This window comes from Patiria miniata, unplaced genomic scaffold, assembly GCF_015706575.1.
Source record: "Patiria miniata isolate m_02_andy unplaced genomic scaffold, ASM1570657v1 HiC_scaffold_1, whole genome shotgun sequence".
NCBI lineage: Eukaryota > Metazoa > Echinodermata > Asteroidea > Valvatida > Asterinidae > Patiria > Patiria miniata.
In genome coordinates, this window is record NW_024037047.1 from 8,200,951 (window position 1) to 8,219,842 (window position 18,892).

Below are 18,892 nucleotides of genomic sequence, written 5' to 3' on the forward strand. Positions count from 1 at the left end.
TTACTCACCGTAAAAATGACCAAAACCGGGACGTGTTGTGCAAGAAAGTGAAAACACAACTAACGACTTGTTGGAGGCTAAACCACACGAACAGGTTGTTCACCGATAGCGGAAATATGACATGCTAGGACACCGACAACAAAAAAGTACACCAGAATACAGCAGCATGCACTAGCAAATTCCCTTGCACACGGGGCAAACGTACATGTGCATTGTAGTGCACTTTCTCACAAGACAAAAATTACTGTACGCACTTCCTGTTTATGGGCCCGTGTGGTATATATCGCCATATATCACCAGATAAACGGGAAGTGCATATTTTTCACTTTCTGTAATCGGTATGAGATAGTCCAACATGTTTTTCCGCGTGTCCGATCCCGACTCTACCATTATTACACCAGGGGTGGCGTACGACACTCGTAACAAAATCAACAGGTCGTGGGTAGATCACAGCGTTTTACTTCCCCATAAATATTTTTGGGATGTACCATTTATGACACAGTGACCGTGACCCGACACCCTTGTAATAAATCATACAAAATTGTCCCAATTTGGTTACATGTTGGCAATAAAAAGCCCCTCCGTATTTCAGCACCTTCCCTATTTTTCAGTGTAATGGCCTTTTGTGACACCGAGAGACCTTTTAACCAATAACATCTGTGGGCGGCCACGCGAGTTAAAAAAATTGTTTCGCGTGCACTGGTAATAATCAAGACTACTCTCAACATCGGGATGATTCTGAATTTTTAAGATATTTTGTTATTTTCATTTGCAAATAAAGTTAAAATGTTTAAATGAAAAGGCAAAAAGGAAAATCTGCAATGCATGATAAAGCTTGGACACAATTTTAAGTACATTACCAGATACATTTACTATATTTCTTACTATGTAACAATAAAAGACAAATAGAGCAAAAATATATTGAAATGACATGCAACTTAAATACAAATAGAAACAATAACCCCAACAAAAGCCAAACAGCTCCCGAAGAAATTTGAAAAAAATAAATTACCAAGAGGCTCTCTCAACTAATAAGTTGCCAAAATATTGTAATATCAAACAAAATACATGAATATAACAATTTTTTTAAACATCAAAATGCTGTTCTCAAAACGAAAAAGATACTGTAAAATTTCTGATATTGCAGTTTAAAAAATGCTGTATATTTATTCAGATGAATATTCAGATTAATATTCACTAGTCACTTGGCATTGCAACCCATCAAACATACATCTGAAATCACCGAATGACTGAAATGGCGCCCTCGATGGATAATGCGCATACAGATTAAGCAGTGATCCTTTGAGCTGAAACACTGCCCATGATACCCAACATTCAGCACAATTAATTCACTGAATGACTAAAAGAGCTCCCTCAACGGGTAATGCGCATACAGATTAAGCACTGGTCTTTTGGCAGCTGAAACCCTGCATATACCCTACATTTAGCTTAATTCACTGAATGACTGAAATGGCGCCCTCAATGGATAATGCTCATACAGATTAAGCAGTGATCCTTTGAGCTGAAACACTGCCCATGATACCCAACATTCAGCTCAATTAATTCACTGAATGACTGAAAAAGCGCCCTCAACGGGTAATGCGCATACAGATTAAGCACTGGTCTTTTTGGCAGCTGAAACACTGCATACCCAATTAACATTCAGCTTGATTCAATGAAAGACTGAAATAGCGCCCTCAATGGATAACGCGCATACAGATTAAGCAGTAACCCCTTGGCAGCTTGAGCCCATTCCCGATGTACAGCCGAAGCAGTGGTTGTCGGTGACGATGCGAAGGTCGATGAGGTCATCCGTCGATTCGATGTCCCAGACAGACGGGGCCGTGGAAGGCTTTGAAATGTCATTTGCTGGATCTGTATTGAGAAGACAGTGATGAAGGACAACATTTTTTTTTAAAGGGCCCATGACAAGAATTTTACTTTTGAACATATTTTGTGCAACTTTCTACTCCTCTTAAATGTATGAAAACTATTTGACATCCCATTTTGGTGAATTTTATTGAAAAGTGCACTTCTTTATTAACATTTCAAAACTTCCCAAACTTTTCCCGACAAATCAGGGCACTGTTGTTGTGATGTCATTTCAGGAAGACACTGCTCAGTTTAGGGGTTTTCTGTTCAAATTGTGAACCCAAAATGTGCTCATTGAAAACATTTGTGAGAAAAAAATTGGCTCATTGGCTTACTGACATGTACTGACACAACAACAAATCACGGATAAGAAAATTTACAACAGCAAAATATCCAAAATTCTGGCAAATTGTTCAAAACATCACAGGGCAAGGCTACTGGAATTTGTATCGTTATGGAGTCTTTTCTTTGTTCTCATGTACTAAAATTTTAGAGTTTGAAATTGTACTTTCCAAATGCTCCTATTTTAACCAGAATCATGAAATTCGCACTTAATATCCTTTATATAAATCTATACACAATCTTTTGTTCCCTATTATGCACATGTCTCCACAGGTTACCGTGTACCACATCAAGGCTGAACGGATCAGTCTAGCCTATTGCATTAATGAATATGGGAATAAATATGTGCCTGCCGGTTTTTAACAAGTACGTTTAAAACTGGCTAGGGGTCTGGACGTGATAATGGCCCCAGCTGAAGAGGGCCCTTTTAATATCCACGAGCAGGTCCCTAGCCGCTCTTAAACGTACTTGTTGAATACCCGATGGGGCGCAGAATGCTGCGGCGCAGGAGAAAGTGTTTAGGTATTTATGAATGGTATTTAAAACAATGTGCAATTGATGGCGAACTGATTATCGTCTTGTTGTTTCCAGTGGTATCATACACATACCATACAGGTGTCACGATTCCATTCCAAATTGAATCCAGTTCTATCCATTTAAAAAAAGCATTGAGGAAAGAACTCCTTAATTTCACTAATGAATGACATTGTAAAATGTAAAATCTTGTCAAACTGATCGTTTGCCACAAATATGTGACAAAAGTTGCTTTGAAGATTCTGCAACCTATCCTTGGAAGAACTGAATTGTGATTACTGGGAATCGGTTTTCCTCAAAAAAGGTGGAATCCTGACTTCTATTCCAAGTTTGGAATCGACTCTATTTGATTCTGACCTGGAATCGCCCAAGCCTAGTGTGCAAAGTTTGTGTTTGGGAACAGCACTTGATTTTGTAAACTTTATCAAATCATTTACTGAAAAACCGTTGTATACCCATTGTGCTGTTCACCCTGCTCATGCCCATGTCCAGTTGTTGGTTGAAATCGCAGTCAAAGAGTCGTCCATCCCAGTTCACGTTGAGGTGATTGCGGCACATCAGGCCCTCCACCGACGCCGGATTAAAGTTCCTGACCAACAGTTGCATGTAGTCTTCCAGCTCGTTCCTGATTGGACGGAAAAAAAAGAAAGTATCACTGGGCCATCATTTTAAAGGTCTGGTTGTCAATTTCATGAAGCACTACAGTCCATTGCAACTTACAATGGATGTCATAATTACATACTTTATAATGGCTACAATATGATTTTAACAAGCCTAAGTTGGGCAGTTTTGTGAAACAAGTCGATTACAAGTCCGTCACAAGTCCATCACAAGTCCATCACAAGTCCATCACAAGTCCATTACAAGTCCATCACAAGTCCGTCACAAGTCCATCGCAAGTCCATCACAAGTCCATCACAAGTCCACCACAAGTCCATCACAGGTCCATCACAAGTCCATCACAAGTCCATCACAAGTCCATCACAAGTCCATCACAAGTCCTTCAGTCTCAAGTCAAGTCACAAGCTATTCAAAAGAACTGTTACAAAATCATTCCTTTGTCATTGTTGGTGCTCAGTAAAAACTTGTGACCTTTCTTGTGATGGACTTGTGATTTGACTTGTTATGAAGTTGTGATTAGACTTGTGATGGACTTGTGTGATTTGACTTGTGATTTGACTTGTAATTGACTTGTGATTGACTTGTGACTGACTTGTGATTTGACTTGTGATAAACTTGTGATTTGACTTGTGATTTGACTTGTAATTGACTTGTGATTGACTTGTGACTGACTTGTGATTTGACTTGTGATAAACTTGTGATTTGACTTGTGATTGTCTTGTGATTGACTTGTGACTGACTTGTGATTTGACTTATGATGGACTTACTATTTGACTTGTGATAAACTTGTGATTTGACTTGTGAATAGACTTGTGATTTGACTTGTGATGGACTTGTGATGGATTTGTGATTTGACTTGTGATGGACTTGTGATCTGACTTATGACGGACTTGCTATTTGACTTATGATAGACTTGTGAATTGACTTGTGATTTTACTTATGACGGACGTGTAATTTTACTTATGACGGACTTGTGATCTGACTTGTGATGAACTTGTGATTTTACTTATGACGGACTTGTGGTTGAGCTTATGATTGGACTTGTGATGGACTTGTGATTTGACTTGTGACTGACTGATGATTGGACTTGCGATTTTACTGGTGATGAACTTGTGAACTGACAAGTGATGGACATACAACTAGTAATGGAATCCACTACATAAAGGGACATGCTCGGTTTTCGCAGAGCCATTTGTTTTAATGACAAGTCCGAAAGAAACAAGACTAGCAGAAACATGTTACATATTGGGAAATCAGACTCACCGTCGGTACAGAAAGTCAGCAAACCTCTTGATGGGCATGTTGGTGATGGTGTACAAGTTGTTGAACTCGATGCCGAAGGTATCCCATAATTCCTCCTTGTACTTTGCCTCCAGCTCTGCCTGGGATGGGGGCAAAAACCCTCCTGACCAAAAAGATTTGACGGGCAGAATATATGACAGGGAATTTATTTTTCGGTCAAAACCTTCGACTACGATGAGCGCCCAATCCCTGTGAAAAGGATTGAAAGTATTAAAAGTTGAGCAATAGTATGCTGTTTGATAGGTCTCAGTAACGAATCCCACTGCATCAAATTCCTTCATTCAATCTTACATTGATTAAAAATAAACCTACCTGGCTACATGGCATATATGGGTTTATGGCTGCAGTAGACTAGCGCCCTTTGAACAAAGACATTGACAAAATGGGGGACTGCCAACACGGAGCTGGATAGCTCAGTTGGTAGAGCACCGGAACGGTAATCCGGAGGTCACAGGTTTAAACCCTGCTCCAGTCAATTTCTTTGTTCAATTGTAAAATTAAAAATACACCTAATTCAGGGGGAATGGGACCCTACCTCAAGGCCTCTGCTGTCTTTGTTGTAATGCTTAATATTTGGAAAACAAAAATATGAGCTTTGTACTTTTCGAACCAAAACTCATTCCTTCCCTCATATCCAGAAATTCCCCAAATTGCAGTGTTGTAGTTATGGTAAATATGCCTTAGAAGTGTGACGTCACGCGGGGTTGTCTCCAATAGTGACTGTTCCAAACAATCGCCATATTTCCCATTTGATATGTACGGGCGATTTAGGTGAACATTTTCCAGTTGAAATTTCTCAGATATCAAAATGAGGTTTTGCCGTTCACTGACGTATAAACACTGTATACTCAGTGTGTTACCTCGCGAGTGAAAGATATTAATAACAAATAAGACTAGAAAATGGGACAGTGCTTCATAGCTGACTGTAGGTATCACTCAGGGGGATTCCATGGTTTTCCTTTTCCAATGGATAAAACAATTATGAAAAGTAGGCACTTTGCATATCCCTATGCAATCCAGGTTTGTGTGGAAACATCAACCCAGGCAACACGTGACCACGCGAAACCACTTCTATGGCATATTGTGATGGATCACACGTCCATTGCAAGTTTGGTCATGAGTAACAACTAGGAACCGACAACAGTTAAATGGAATACCTTTGTCACAATTCATTTGAATAGTTTGTGAGTTGACGTGAGACTGCAGGACTTGTGATGGACTTGTGATGGCTTGTGATACCATCTTGTGATCCATCATGTAACGTACCTAAAGGGTTGTACACCAAGTCCAGTCTCAGCCCCCCGTCCTGCCTCCCGTAACCGAGTTGGTTCAGCAGCAGTAACGCCTGGATGCTCTTGTCAAACACTCCGCTGCCTCGTTGGGTGTTCACATTTTTGGCACTGTGGGAAAAAAAAATCAAAAACGATTATTGCTGGATGATGGCCAGAAGTGTTGTTTTCATTTTCCATGGAATCCATTGCTAAACTTGGGTTCAATTTGCAGGAGGGCAGGGGGAGGGACTTCATCTTCTAGAAAGGGGCAGCCCATGGGTTTAAAACAATAAAAAAAGCCCCCTTCAGATTATCAGTGGGTGCGACGAGGTATTTAAAACGAAAAACAAGTACAGTGGAACGGCGCTATACCAAACACCGCTATACCGAACATTTGGCAATACCGAACATCGTCCTTGGCTCCCCATTTTTGTGTACAAAACGTACCAAAATTTTTTGGTTGAAAAATGTCAACAGAAGTACAACAAGTGGCTATTATTTCCTCCAGGAATAGAAGGGGAAAGCCACCCATTGCTGTAGGTAGTAAACTAAAAAAACTGCTATTACATAATTCAATATTCAGCATGTGTTCAAAGTCATCTTTCATAACTATCAGGGTGTGCAACGTAAATTCTGAAGGGCGCTATTTATTGAAAAGTGAGTACAGGAGCACCAGCAGCTTACAATCACTTTACCAAATGATCGCTATTATAAACAATTTCTGTGGATCTTGCAATGTTCGTTATAGCAACGTTCCACTGTGAAAACAAAACTGACCCAATACCCAAATGAAGATAAAAACCCAATTGCGAACCTACTTGTAGCAGCTAGCCAGGGCACGAATACCACGGCATATTGAACGTAGGCATTTTTGGCCATCTTGCACCAAAGCCCAATTGAAGATAAAAAATAACAGCGTTGCTGTTGAAACCCCTCAGCCAGAGTCAAGTTATCATCCGGAAACCATGAACCTTTAACTCAACGTGGTGACCTTGACCTTTGGCCTTTGACCCCAGAACCAGTCCCAACATGCCTGTACCAATGGGAAACCCCCTACCGAAGTTAGACACCAACATTTCATTTCTAACTCGAGTTATCATTCGGAACCATTTACATTGAACTCACCACGGTGACCTTGACCTTTGACCTTTTGACCCCAAAACCAATCCCAACTTGCCTGTACCCAAGGGCAAACCCCTACCTCAGTCAGACACCAAAATCTCATTTCTAACTCAAGTTATCATCCGGAAACCATTTACCTTTATCTCACCATGCTGACCTTGACCTTTGACCTTTTGACCCCAAAACCAATCCCAACTTGCCTTCTCCCAAGGGGAACCCTCTTCCAAAGTTAGACACCAAAATCGCATTTCTAACTCAAGTTATCATCCGGAAACCATTTACCTTTAACTCACAATGGTGACCTTGACCTTTGACCTTTTGACCCCAAAACCAATCCCAACTTGCCTACTCCCAAGGGCAACCCTCTACCAAAGTTAGACACCAAAATCTCATTTCTAACTCAAGTTATCATCCTGAAACCATTTACATTTAACTCACCACGGTGACCTTGACCTTTGACCTTTTGACCCCAAAACCAATCCCAACTTGCCTACTCCCAAGGGCAACCCCCCATCAAAGTTAGACACCAAAATCTCATTTCTAACTCAAGTTATCATCCGGAAACCATTTACCTTTATCTCACCATGCTGACCTTGACCTTTGACCTTTTGACCCCAAAACCAATCCCAACTTGCCTTCTCCCAAGGGCAACCCTCTCCCAAAGTTAGACACCAAAATCTCATTTCTAACTCAAGTTATCATCCGGAAACCATTTACATTTAACTCACCACGGTGACCTTGACCTTTGACCTTTTGACCTCAAAACCAATCCCAACTTGCCTACTCCCAAGGGCAACCCCCTACCGAAGTTACAACCCCAAACAACATTTCTAACTCAAGTTATCATCCGGAAACTAAGCTGCCCGGACGGACGGACGGACGGACGGACGGACAGACACACATACATCCGGACGGACGGACGCCCTAGGCGATGACAATACCCCTCGAGCCTCTCGGCTGAGGGGTAAAAACCCAACTCAGAACAGCTACCTGTAGCAGCTAGGGCAAGGAAGCTTTGACAGTATTGCTTAAGGCAAATATCTTGCACCATGCCTAACTGAAGATAAAAACCCGACTCAGAACCTACCTGTAGCAGGGCAAGGATGCTATGACGATGATCTTGTTCTCGGCCAGGAACTCGGCTGTGTCCTCCTGACCCGGCTCAAGTAGCGCTGTAAGGTTACAGCGGTCGATGACCTCGCGGCCGAGGTCGCGACCTCCCCGGGCCAGGAACCTGAACTCCTTGGAGAGTTCTGGTGCTCCACCTGTAGTGAAAAGAAAATTGACTGAATCTCCTTAAAGTCACTGATCCAACAAAGTCCTTTCCAATACATGTTGCCTTCCAAAACACAAAGTACAGCCTGGTTTGAGGGACCCATGGTTTATAGCGGAAAGAACTATAATCTAGTACTTTTAACAAAGATCAAAGTCTGCTTATCATTTGAATTGCTAGGGACTTGATTTGAGACTGAAGGACTTATGATGGACTTGTGATGGACTTGTGATGGACTTGTGATGGACTTGTGATGGACTTGTGATGGACTTGTGATGGACTTGTGATGGACTTGTGATGGACTTGTGATGGACTTGGGATGGACTTGGGATGGACTTGGGATGGACTTGTGATGGACTTGTGATGGACTTGTGATGGACTTGTGATGGACTTGTGATGGACTTGGGATGGACTTGGGACGGACTTGGGACGGACTTGGGATGGACTTGTGATGGACTTGTGATGGACTTGGGATGGACTTGGGATGGACTTGGGATGGACTTGGGATGGACTTGGGATGGACTTGTGATGGACTTGTGATGGACTTGGGATGGACTTGGGATGGACTTGGGATGGACTTGTGATGGACTTGTGATGGACTTGTGATGGACTTGTGATGGACTTGTGATGGACTTGTGATGGACTTGGGATGGACTTGGGATGGACTTGGGATGGACTTGTGATGGACTTGTGATGGACTTGTGATGGACTTGTGATGGACTTGTGATGGACTTGTGATGGACTTGGGATGGACTTGGGATGGACTTGTGATGGACTTGTGATGGACTTGTGATGGACTTGTGGTGGACTTGTGATGGACTTGTGATGGACTTGTGATGGACTTGTGATGGACTTGTGATGGACTTGTGATGGACTTGTGATGGACTTGTGATGGACTTGCAGGGACTTGTAATGGACTGGTGATGGACTTGTGACAGACTCAACTGCAACACTGTTATGAGTCGGCTTGGGACTAAATGACTAATTGTGATGGACTTGTGATGATCTTGTGATCCATTACCTCTACTATAGTGGTGTTCCCTAATGTGGCGCACTTCGATATTTCCCTTGACTTTCTTCATGCAGTGTTTCCAAACCTCTTTGTTGAAAACCTTCAAATTCATTCAGTTAAATACTGGTACTATTACCTTAATTATGCTTGCTCTTGTACCATTGTGAACAATTTCAGTGTCGTGATATTTAAGTCCGAAATTAAAAAACTATGGGGTCCGAAAATTGGGCACAAATACGGCAGAGTGCTCCTAACATGGCGCACTTGAACAAATCTCGGAAAATCCCACATTAACATTTACGAATTTTAATTTAAGAAGTTGACAAATCCTGACAACTCATTATTATCTCCACTCACATACCCAATTACAAGTTAGTCAGAAAATTATTTTCTTATTTTGGGGCGCATTTTAGAAGGGTTCACTGTGCACTTCAAAATAAAATGGAAAATCACCCCAAACTGGAATTTCTCTTGAACTTTGTAGTGGGTATGTAAACTCCAGATATATGAACGGGAATGTTTATAAGCTTGTTGAAATTTCACTAACCATGAAATTTGAGGTAAAAAGTTTGCTCTAGCAAGGCATTAGAAGCGAAAAATCAAAGTGCGCCATGTTAGGGGCAACAATACGCTCCCCTCCCCTATTTCTCTCTGTCCCCATACCTGTAAGATCCAGGGTGTGGACCGACGGACTGCTCCTCAAGATCTCCAGGCATCTTTCGGCCGTCTCCCTGTTCATCATCTCCGTCCTCTTTGGTGATGACTCCACATGACAGTGATTGCAGGCCTGGTTGCAGTACAGCCCGATGTTCAGCTGCAGGATCTCGATTTCAATCTTCTTGAGTTGCTTCTTTAAGTTCTCTATTTTAAAAGGGGAAATTGTCATGAGCCTAGTAAGCTGGCTATTTCTAGCTGATAGTTGGAACTGTCCAAACTATGGGCTCCGTGCGTCGACAAAAGAGGGCGCCCTTTTACCTAGCAATGACGTCCCACGGGCGGGACATTTCGCTGGTTGACGCGCACCGTTCCTTGTGTGTGACGCACGTACACCAGGGGATTTGAACTATGTGGGGATTTGAACACGCAGTGGCCGCGCTTCGCGGCAAATGAATTACAGTCAGGCAAGATGGCGTCGGTCGGTCACCCCCAACTGTTCCTTCTTTGCCGGTGAGGGGGTACTTGTGAACGGAGCGGATAGTTGGGACCATTGCCATACACAGGGCGGTAAAAAAAACAACCCCAAAAACCCCCGGAACCGCATACTTCCACTACATTGAGACTCAAACCACCTGTACCAATTGATGGAAAATTCTTTGAGAAGAATTATGATACCAAAATATCCCGATTCGGTCTAGTAGTTTTTGCTGCAGAGCCCATTTTGTGAGGCACAATTCATTCATGTGGGTATTCAATAACAATGTTAAGTCAATTTTCGGGATGCGGCTTAGTAAATCATCGGGACAAAAATGACCTTCAACTTGTCTTACATTAAACAGGTTCTAGAACAAAAACTACTGGACCGAATAGGGCGATCTTGGTTTAATTTTTTTTCTAAAAGGATCCTTCATGCATTAATAGAGAGTGTCATGGCCTAGCGATTAAGAACACCGGACTCATGCTCTGGTGTTTCAGAGGCAACAGTGGCAGGGGTTCGAGCCTGTCAGCTAGACACTTGTGCCCTTGAGCAAGGCACTTAACCATTATTGCTTCGTCCTTCGGATGGGACGTAAAGCCATAGGTCCCGTGTGTTGTGCTATGCAACCCAGTAACACTTATTGTTAAAGAGGGGGTTTGCTCCGGTGTTTCTGGCCTATATAAACTCCCACGCGGAGTATTTAGCAGAAGAACCAACCAAGAACCAATTAATTGATATATGTGGTTCGAGTCTCAGGGTAGTGAAAGTATGCCATGCTGGGTTTTTTTTTTTGACCACTCTGTATAGTTGGGGCATAACAAGCATCTCTGCCCCTATAAGTTTTCACCTTGGCCAGGCTGCTTGCTCCACTTTGTGATAAACTCCCAGAAGTCGGGAATGCCTAGGTTGTCTAGCGCCCTCTGTCGTTTCTTGCGCTCCTCCCTGGTGAGTTTGGCCTGGCCCATTTTGCGTAGGTTGGCCGCCGTGATCTGGAAATCTTCGTTCTGCTCCATTTCTTTGAGTGTCTCTGGAATGAGGGAACCCTGTATCAAGGATAAAATAGTTTTCGCTGAAAACCAAATTTTAATATTGAGTCGCCATTGACATCATCATCTCCATCAGCCTCATCACCATCAATGTCAAAATTGTTCTTGCTGATGTCATCACCACAAAATTTAATTTTTTTTTCACAGAAATAATTTCCATCACCATTGTTGTATTCTTCATATTTGTTGTTTTCATTTTAAACAACCTTCACCATCGTAAGGCCCAAATAAAAGGTCTCCAGTTTCTGGTATGGAGCTTGCTCCAAAAGTTGTGCAGCGACACAGGTTTTTTTTCCCCCTAATTTTGTTTACTTCAAATGTCAGTTGATGTTGCAGAAAACGCTTCCATTCCCTTAAAACTCTCAAAAATATCCTTCAGAGTGGAGCTTGAGGTGACCTCAGTAAGGCCATAAGGCTTGAGAATTCTGCATCCACTTACGATCTCAACCGACATGAAAATTCTTCGGGAAATTTGGATAGTCAAGAGAAAAATCAGAGAAAATAGTAACATTTGACCATACAGCGACATCGACATCGTGCATGAGCTGCCAGGCTGGTCATTAGTCTGCTTTCTTACATATTGCGCTAATTAAAAAGCGTTTACAGGTTCCAGACACTGGACTTTCGCTCCCAGAGTCTGGCTTACAGATGCACAATTACAAAACAACAACACCATCTGCAAATGGTGCCCGACTAAATTTAGTGCAAAATATATGGGAACCCAGAGAGGCCACATAAAGCTTATACTCGATCGTTACCCCATCTAAAAACACGTTAACATTGTGCAGAAGCAGGATTCCAGGAGACATCATCCTACATTGAAAAAATTACTTTTTAATTTTGCTGACATGCATGGCTACGGCGACGCGCGCAGACCAGAAACTGGAGACTTTTTTTTTTGGCCTTAATAATTATTTCAATTTTTTTCATCATCAGATCATCATTGTCAGCTTCATCACCATCATCATTGTCACTATCATCAGTATTATCATAATCTTAATAATACAGTATCATCTGCAACAAAATTATACTACGTGTCAAAAAAAAATGATCCACTTTTGATCCTAAATAACTCTGTTGTTTACCAATGGAATTAATCCAAAATTTCAGATCATGTAAACAAGGCATGATAAAATCTATGGAGTGAGTTTCATCAGCTTTGTGCCATACAAAAAAAAATTATCACTTTCAGAATCTGCCACTTTCGACTTGACGACCTCCAATGTCGATTCAGAGCTGGAGACGGTGGCAGAAGGCCGAAAGCTTCTGAAGAAATGCAGGATCACCCCTGATGTCATTGTACACCTCCTCGATCGTTTGGCGCAACACACGATCCAGGAGGTGTGCAATGACATCAGGGGTGATCCTGCATTCCTTCAGAAACTTTTAGTCTCGGCACGCACCTTCCGCCACCCTCTTCAGTGCTGTATGAACATTGGAGAATGCAAAGTCGAAAGTGGCGATTTTGAAAGTGAGTATTTTTTTCGTACGGCGTTTAAATCTCACCCTCTCACACAAACCTGATGAAACTTGCTCCATAAAACTTCTTATGCCTTCTTTACATGATCTGAAATTTTCACTTAATTCCAATGGTGAACAACAAAGTAATTTAGGATCAAAACTAAGACATTATTTGTTGACATGTAGTATTAATACTATTAACCTAACAATATTTATAGATGAATATCACCACCATCAAAATCATCATCATCATTAAAATTAGACTCACTAACTGGGGCACTAGAACTCCTTTATTTGACATTTGGGATGTGGTCTGTCGTCTGTCTAGTACGACAGACCACATCCGAAATGTCAAAAAAGGAGTTCCACTCTAGTACCCCAGTTTATTGTGTCTACATCAAAATTATATCAACAATCACTGTCAAGTGTCGCCATCATCATCCCAAACAGACAGCAGCATCATCATTAAAATAATTTCCTCAACAAACATGCATAACACACTTGAGATAATCCAAACTTTCATTGTGCAACACACAAGGGGTGCCTTTTGTGTTCTTAATTCTAGAAGTAATGTTTAACTTTCATAACTTTTCAACTAACTAGTACTACTTGAACTACAGAACTAGATCGTCTTTTCTTGCCTTCGTTCGTGCTTTCAGTTCGTCCAGCCCCTCCCATTTCCTTCTTGACGGAGGAGGTTTTTCAGGCCGCTTCAGTCTGTGCTCATGCACATTTACACTCGTGTTGTAGTCGGGAAGTTCAACCTGTTCATGTTGTTGAGGAGGAGGACCTATACCCCGCAAGATTTGAGACCAAAAAATTTTGCACTATGTGCGTGTAGATACACTACACCCTACACCAATAAAGCACCCTCACAAGGCAGCAGGGATGAAGCTAGATTGATCATGGACAACCTGCTTATCATGACGTGACAAAACTTTAATATGGAAGCATGCGCATCGGTCATGTAATTCCAGAACACACAGTTGGCATATCCAATCGTGTACCCTCTCTTACGGTCACATGCACACAAAAAGATCTACACTGTCTGCACAGTGGTTAAGAGATCTACAGCATCTACACAGTGCTAAAGAGGTCTACACTATCTACACAGTGGTTAAGAGGTCTACAGCATCTACACAGTGGTTAAGAGGTCTACAGCATCTACACAGTGGTTAAGAGATCTACAGCATCTACACAGTGGTTAAGAGGTCTACAACATCTACACAGTGGTTAAGAGGTCTACAGCATCTACACAGTGGTTAAGAGATCTACAGCATCTACACAGTGCTAAAGAGGTCTACAGCATCTACACAGTGGTTAAGAGGTCTACACTATCTACACAGTGGTTAAGAGGTCTACAGCATCTACACAGTGGTTAAGAGATCTACAGTATCTACACAGTGCTAAAGAGGTCTACAGCATCTACACATGGTTAAGAAGTCTACAGCATCTACACAGTGGTTAAGAGGTCTACAGCATCTACACAGTGGTTAAGAAGTCTACAGCATCTACACAGTGGTTAAGAGGTCTACAGCATCTACACAGTGGTTAAGAAGTCTACAGCATCTACACAGTGCTAAAGAGGTCTACACTATCTACACAGTGGTTAAGAGGTCTACAGCATCTACACAGTGCTAAAGAGATCTACATCATCTACACAGTGCTAAAGACGTCTACAGCATCTACACAGTGCTAAAGAGGTCTACAGCATCTACACAGTGCTAAAGAGGTCTACAGCATCTACACAGTGGTTAAGAAGTCTACAGCATCTACACAGTGGTTAAGAGGTCTACAGCATCTACACAGTGGTTAAGAGATCTACAGCATCTACACAGTGCTAAAGAGGTCTACACTATCTACACAGTGGTTAAGAGGTCTACAGCATCTACACAGTGCTAAAGAGGTCTACAGCATCTACACAGTGGTTAAGAAGTCTACAGCATCTACACAGTGGTTAAGAGGTCTACAGCATCTACACAGTGGTTAAGAGATCTACAGCATCTACACAGTGGTTAAGAGGTCTACAACATCTACACAGTGGTTAAGAGGTCTACAGCATCTACACAGTGGTTAAGAGATCTACAGCATCTACACAGTGCTAAAGAGGTCTACAGCATCTACACAGTGGTTAAGAGGTCTACACTATCTACACAGTGGTTAAGAGGTCTACAGCATCTACACAGTGGTTAAGAGATCTACAGTATCTACACAGTGCTAAAGAGGTCTACAGCATCTACACAGTGGTTAAGAAGTCTACAGCATCTACACAGTGGTTAAGAGGTCTACAGCATCTACACAGTGGTTAAGAAGTCTACACTATCTACACAGTGGTTAAGAAGTCTACAGCATCTACACAGTGGTTAAGAGGTCTACACTATCTACACAGTGGTTAAGAGGTCTACAGCATCTACACAGTGGTTAAGAAGTCTACAGCATCTACACAGTGGTTAAGAGGTCTACAGCATCTACACAGTGGTTAAGAAGTCTACACTATCTACACAGTGGTTAAGAAGTCTACAGCATCTACACAGTGGTTAAGAGGTCTACACTATCTACACAATGCTAAAGAGGTCTACAGCATATGGTATCCGGCCGGCCGGTCAACTCGGACCCAAATCAACTTAACTCATGCCAACTCAGACCCACGCCAACTCGGACCCACGCAAACTCGGACCCACTACCAATTCAGACCACTACCAATTCGGACCCACGGCCAACTCGGAACCACTACCAACTCGGAACCACTACCATCTCGGACCCAAGCATGACCCAACAATGATTCAATCATTAGTTTCAGGGATTATAGGTCATCTTACAGTGTTGGATGTATTCTGTATTATATTCGGCTTTAATTGTTTTCTTTTGCTGTCATTGAGCGGTACTTTATGATGTGTACGGAAGTTGTTGCTAAACGCTTATCGTTTGGAACGTCATGAAACTCAACGTGCTTAGCTTTCCGAAACCGTGACTTAACCATGGCGGGAATATCTGTATATGAAACTAAACCAAGAGATGTGTACATGTACATGTAAAGCAGGTTAGGCCCAAAGATTAGGCCTACCATATATCATTTTGTACAGGTTGGTATATATGTTTTAAGGACCGTCCCGCCAAAGTTGAAATTAATTAGTTGATTACTTGTCATGGGCTGTTTTTGTTGTGTGATGATTCATTGGAAAGCTCATTACTAAAAATTATCAACTTAATTTGAAAATGTTTGTTCAAGGTGCTACACCCAACAAAACATGTATACATGTACACCAACTTTAAATCCCTTTAAAGCCTGGTTCCTTACAAAATGGTAACCTTAGGCCTGTTGAAGCAAACATTATGTAACTGTAATCGATTAAGAGCACAAAATCATATTTTTTGTTGTGACTGTTGGTCCGCCATGTTAGGGTATTTAATTTTGACTAGGCGTTTGTAATTAAGTTCGATGTTTGAAGACACTGTCGCGCTTATGCCATGCAAACGTAACACTAAATCAATTTTATTCGACACAGCATAAGCACATTTGAAAGAGGCCTTACCAAATTGTTTATATTTTTGATCTGTGATGAACGGTAACCTGCTCGCATCCAATTACAGATGTGCACAATGTAGACCTACATATATCTTTGATATACGATCACTACGACGAACGGTAACCTACACATTTGTTGTTATTTTAGGATGTGAAACAAATGGTAACCGAACGGTATTTTTTATGTACTACGAGGCAGTGAACGTGTTTCAGTGAGGTCAGAGGATGTTTTTCATTTGAAATTACTATTTAGGCAAAAAAGTAATTGATTATTTTTTTTTAAGTTCACATGCTTACTTTGATTTTTGTTCTTTTAACTTATTTGTTTAACTTTTTTATACTTTTTTGATTAAATTTTTTATATAGATTCATATGGAACCTTCGTTTTTCTTATAAAGTGTATGCAATGGTGTTGATGTACGTATCTTTTAAATCAAACTTTTTTTTTATTTTTTTCATATTTTGTTGGCACTTGGAAATGGCACGTTTTGTTTATTCAAACTGTAAGGTAGTTTTATAGTTATTTATATTATTTTTTACCCATCTAGGCTGTTAATTTCATATTCAAAATATGCTGCGAAGTGGGTGTTGCGAAGTTGCTTATCGTTTAGATCAGTGAATGGTTTATATCTTATATTTTATTTATTGACTTTAGTTTTATCCAGTATTATATACAAATGAATAATGTTTTGTTTGAAAGTGTTTATATTTCAATGTTCATGCTTTCCGATTTTATTTTTCTAAGAAGATCTGTGCTAGATTCGTTAATTTCGTTACGTATAAAGTTTGGATTAAAATGAAATAACATGAGAAAAATGGCATGAACGATATCACTTAACATGTGTTAATTTTTAAAAAAATTAATAAATAATAAACTACACTTTTAGTAAAAGTTTTACTAGAGTTATCGCATTACAATTACAATGAAAAATTATACTAAACAGCATCACTGTAACACATGTAACTTGAACTGAATGGGGAATGTTTGAAAATGTGCATAATGAGTCCGAGTTGGTTGTGGGTCCGATTTGGTAGTGGGTCCGAATTGGCATGGGTCCGAGTTGGCTTGGGTCCGATACGTGCACAGTGCTAAAGAGATGTTGAAGACCCCTTTAGCATTTATGTAGATAGTGTAGACCTCTTTATCACTGTGTAGATAGTGTAGACCTCTTAACTACTGTGTAGATGCTGTATACCTCTTAATTACTGTGTAGATGGTGTAGATCTCTTAACCACTGTGTAGATGCTGTAGACCTCTTAACCACTGTGTAGATGCTGTAGACCTCTTAACCACTGTGTAGATGCTGTAGACCTCTTAACCACTGTGTAGATGCTGTAGACCTCTTAACCACTGTGTAGATAGTGTAGATCTCTTAACCACTGTGTAGATGCTGTAGACCTCTTAACCACTGTGTAGATGCTGTAGACCTCTTAACCACTGTGTAGATGCTGTAGACCTCTTAACCACTGTGTAGATGCTGTAGACCTCTTTAGCACTGTGTAGATGCTGTAGACCTCTTAACCACTGTGTAGATAGTGTAGATCTCTTAACCACTGTGTAGATGCTGTAGACCTCTTAACCACTGTGTAGATGCTGTAGACCTCTTAACCACTGTGTAGATGATGTAGACCTCCTTAGCACTGTGTCGATGCTGTAGACATCAAAGCTCTGGCACTGTGGCGGAAACTAGTTCCAATTAATATTATATTGGGATGTTTCGCATGCTCAGTAGTGTGTAGCGTGTAGTGTATCTACACGACGTGCGGTCTGTGAAAAGTGTGTAGCGTGTAGTGTATCTACATGACGTACGGTCTGTGAACCTGGTCTCAAATGCTGCATCATATGGGAGGACCCTTGCTTCCCGAATTTTGGTTTTCCTCGGTTGTATTTTGGGAAAAAGATTCACTTAGACGAAAGAACCGGCAAACAAGGTTGGCAGGACCATCACAAGTGGGGTACGGGGAACGTTGGTGGAGAAAATTACCGATACTGTTTGTTAATCTCTTGCAAAAAATCGACATTTTCAGCTGATCGTCACTGACGCATTTAGTGACAAATTGATGTATTTTGTGTTGTGTACAATCCAAGAGATCATGTGGCTGGTCATGTGACAAGACTATTTTTAGCAAGAGGCTTGGCAGTTTGTACGCATGTGCATAAGTGTACTGCAAAATTCCGATTTAATGACCTTTAAAGTTTGATACCAACGTCAAAGTGTGTTCTTGAAAAAACATAATCGACCCCAAAGTTTATCAATCTGTAGAAATACAAACAGGAAGCCAACAAAATAGGTGGTGTTTACAAAAGTCAAAATGTAAACAAAATGCACGTGATAAGCTTAATGTCTGGTACCCATCACAATTGTGCACTTTGG

The 18,892-nt window shown here is 41.1% G+C and overlaps 1 protein-coding gene across 1 annotated transcript; it reads right to left on the reverse strand.

The window, feature by feature from the left end:
* Window positions 1-39: 39 nt before the first annotated feature.
* LOC119721737 lies at window positions 40-18,634 on the reverse strand. The gene is made up of 9 exons (XM_038191706.1): window positions 18,371-18,634; window positions 13,633-13,781; window positions 11,332-11,527; window positions 10,013-10,210; window positions 8,152-8,329; window positions 5,938-6,071; window positions 4,633-4,774; window positions 3,204-3,373; window positions 40-1,875 (listed from the first exon to the last, which is right to left on the reverse strand). Exons 1-9 carry the CDS (start codon window positions 18,537-18,539, stop codon window positions 1,721-1,723), a joined length of 1,491 nt encoding a protein of 496 aa, XP_038047634.1. The 5' UTR covers window positions 18,540-18,634; the 3' UTR covers window positions 40-1,720.
* Window positions 18,635-18,892: the final 258 nt, after the last annotated feature.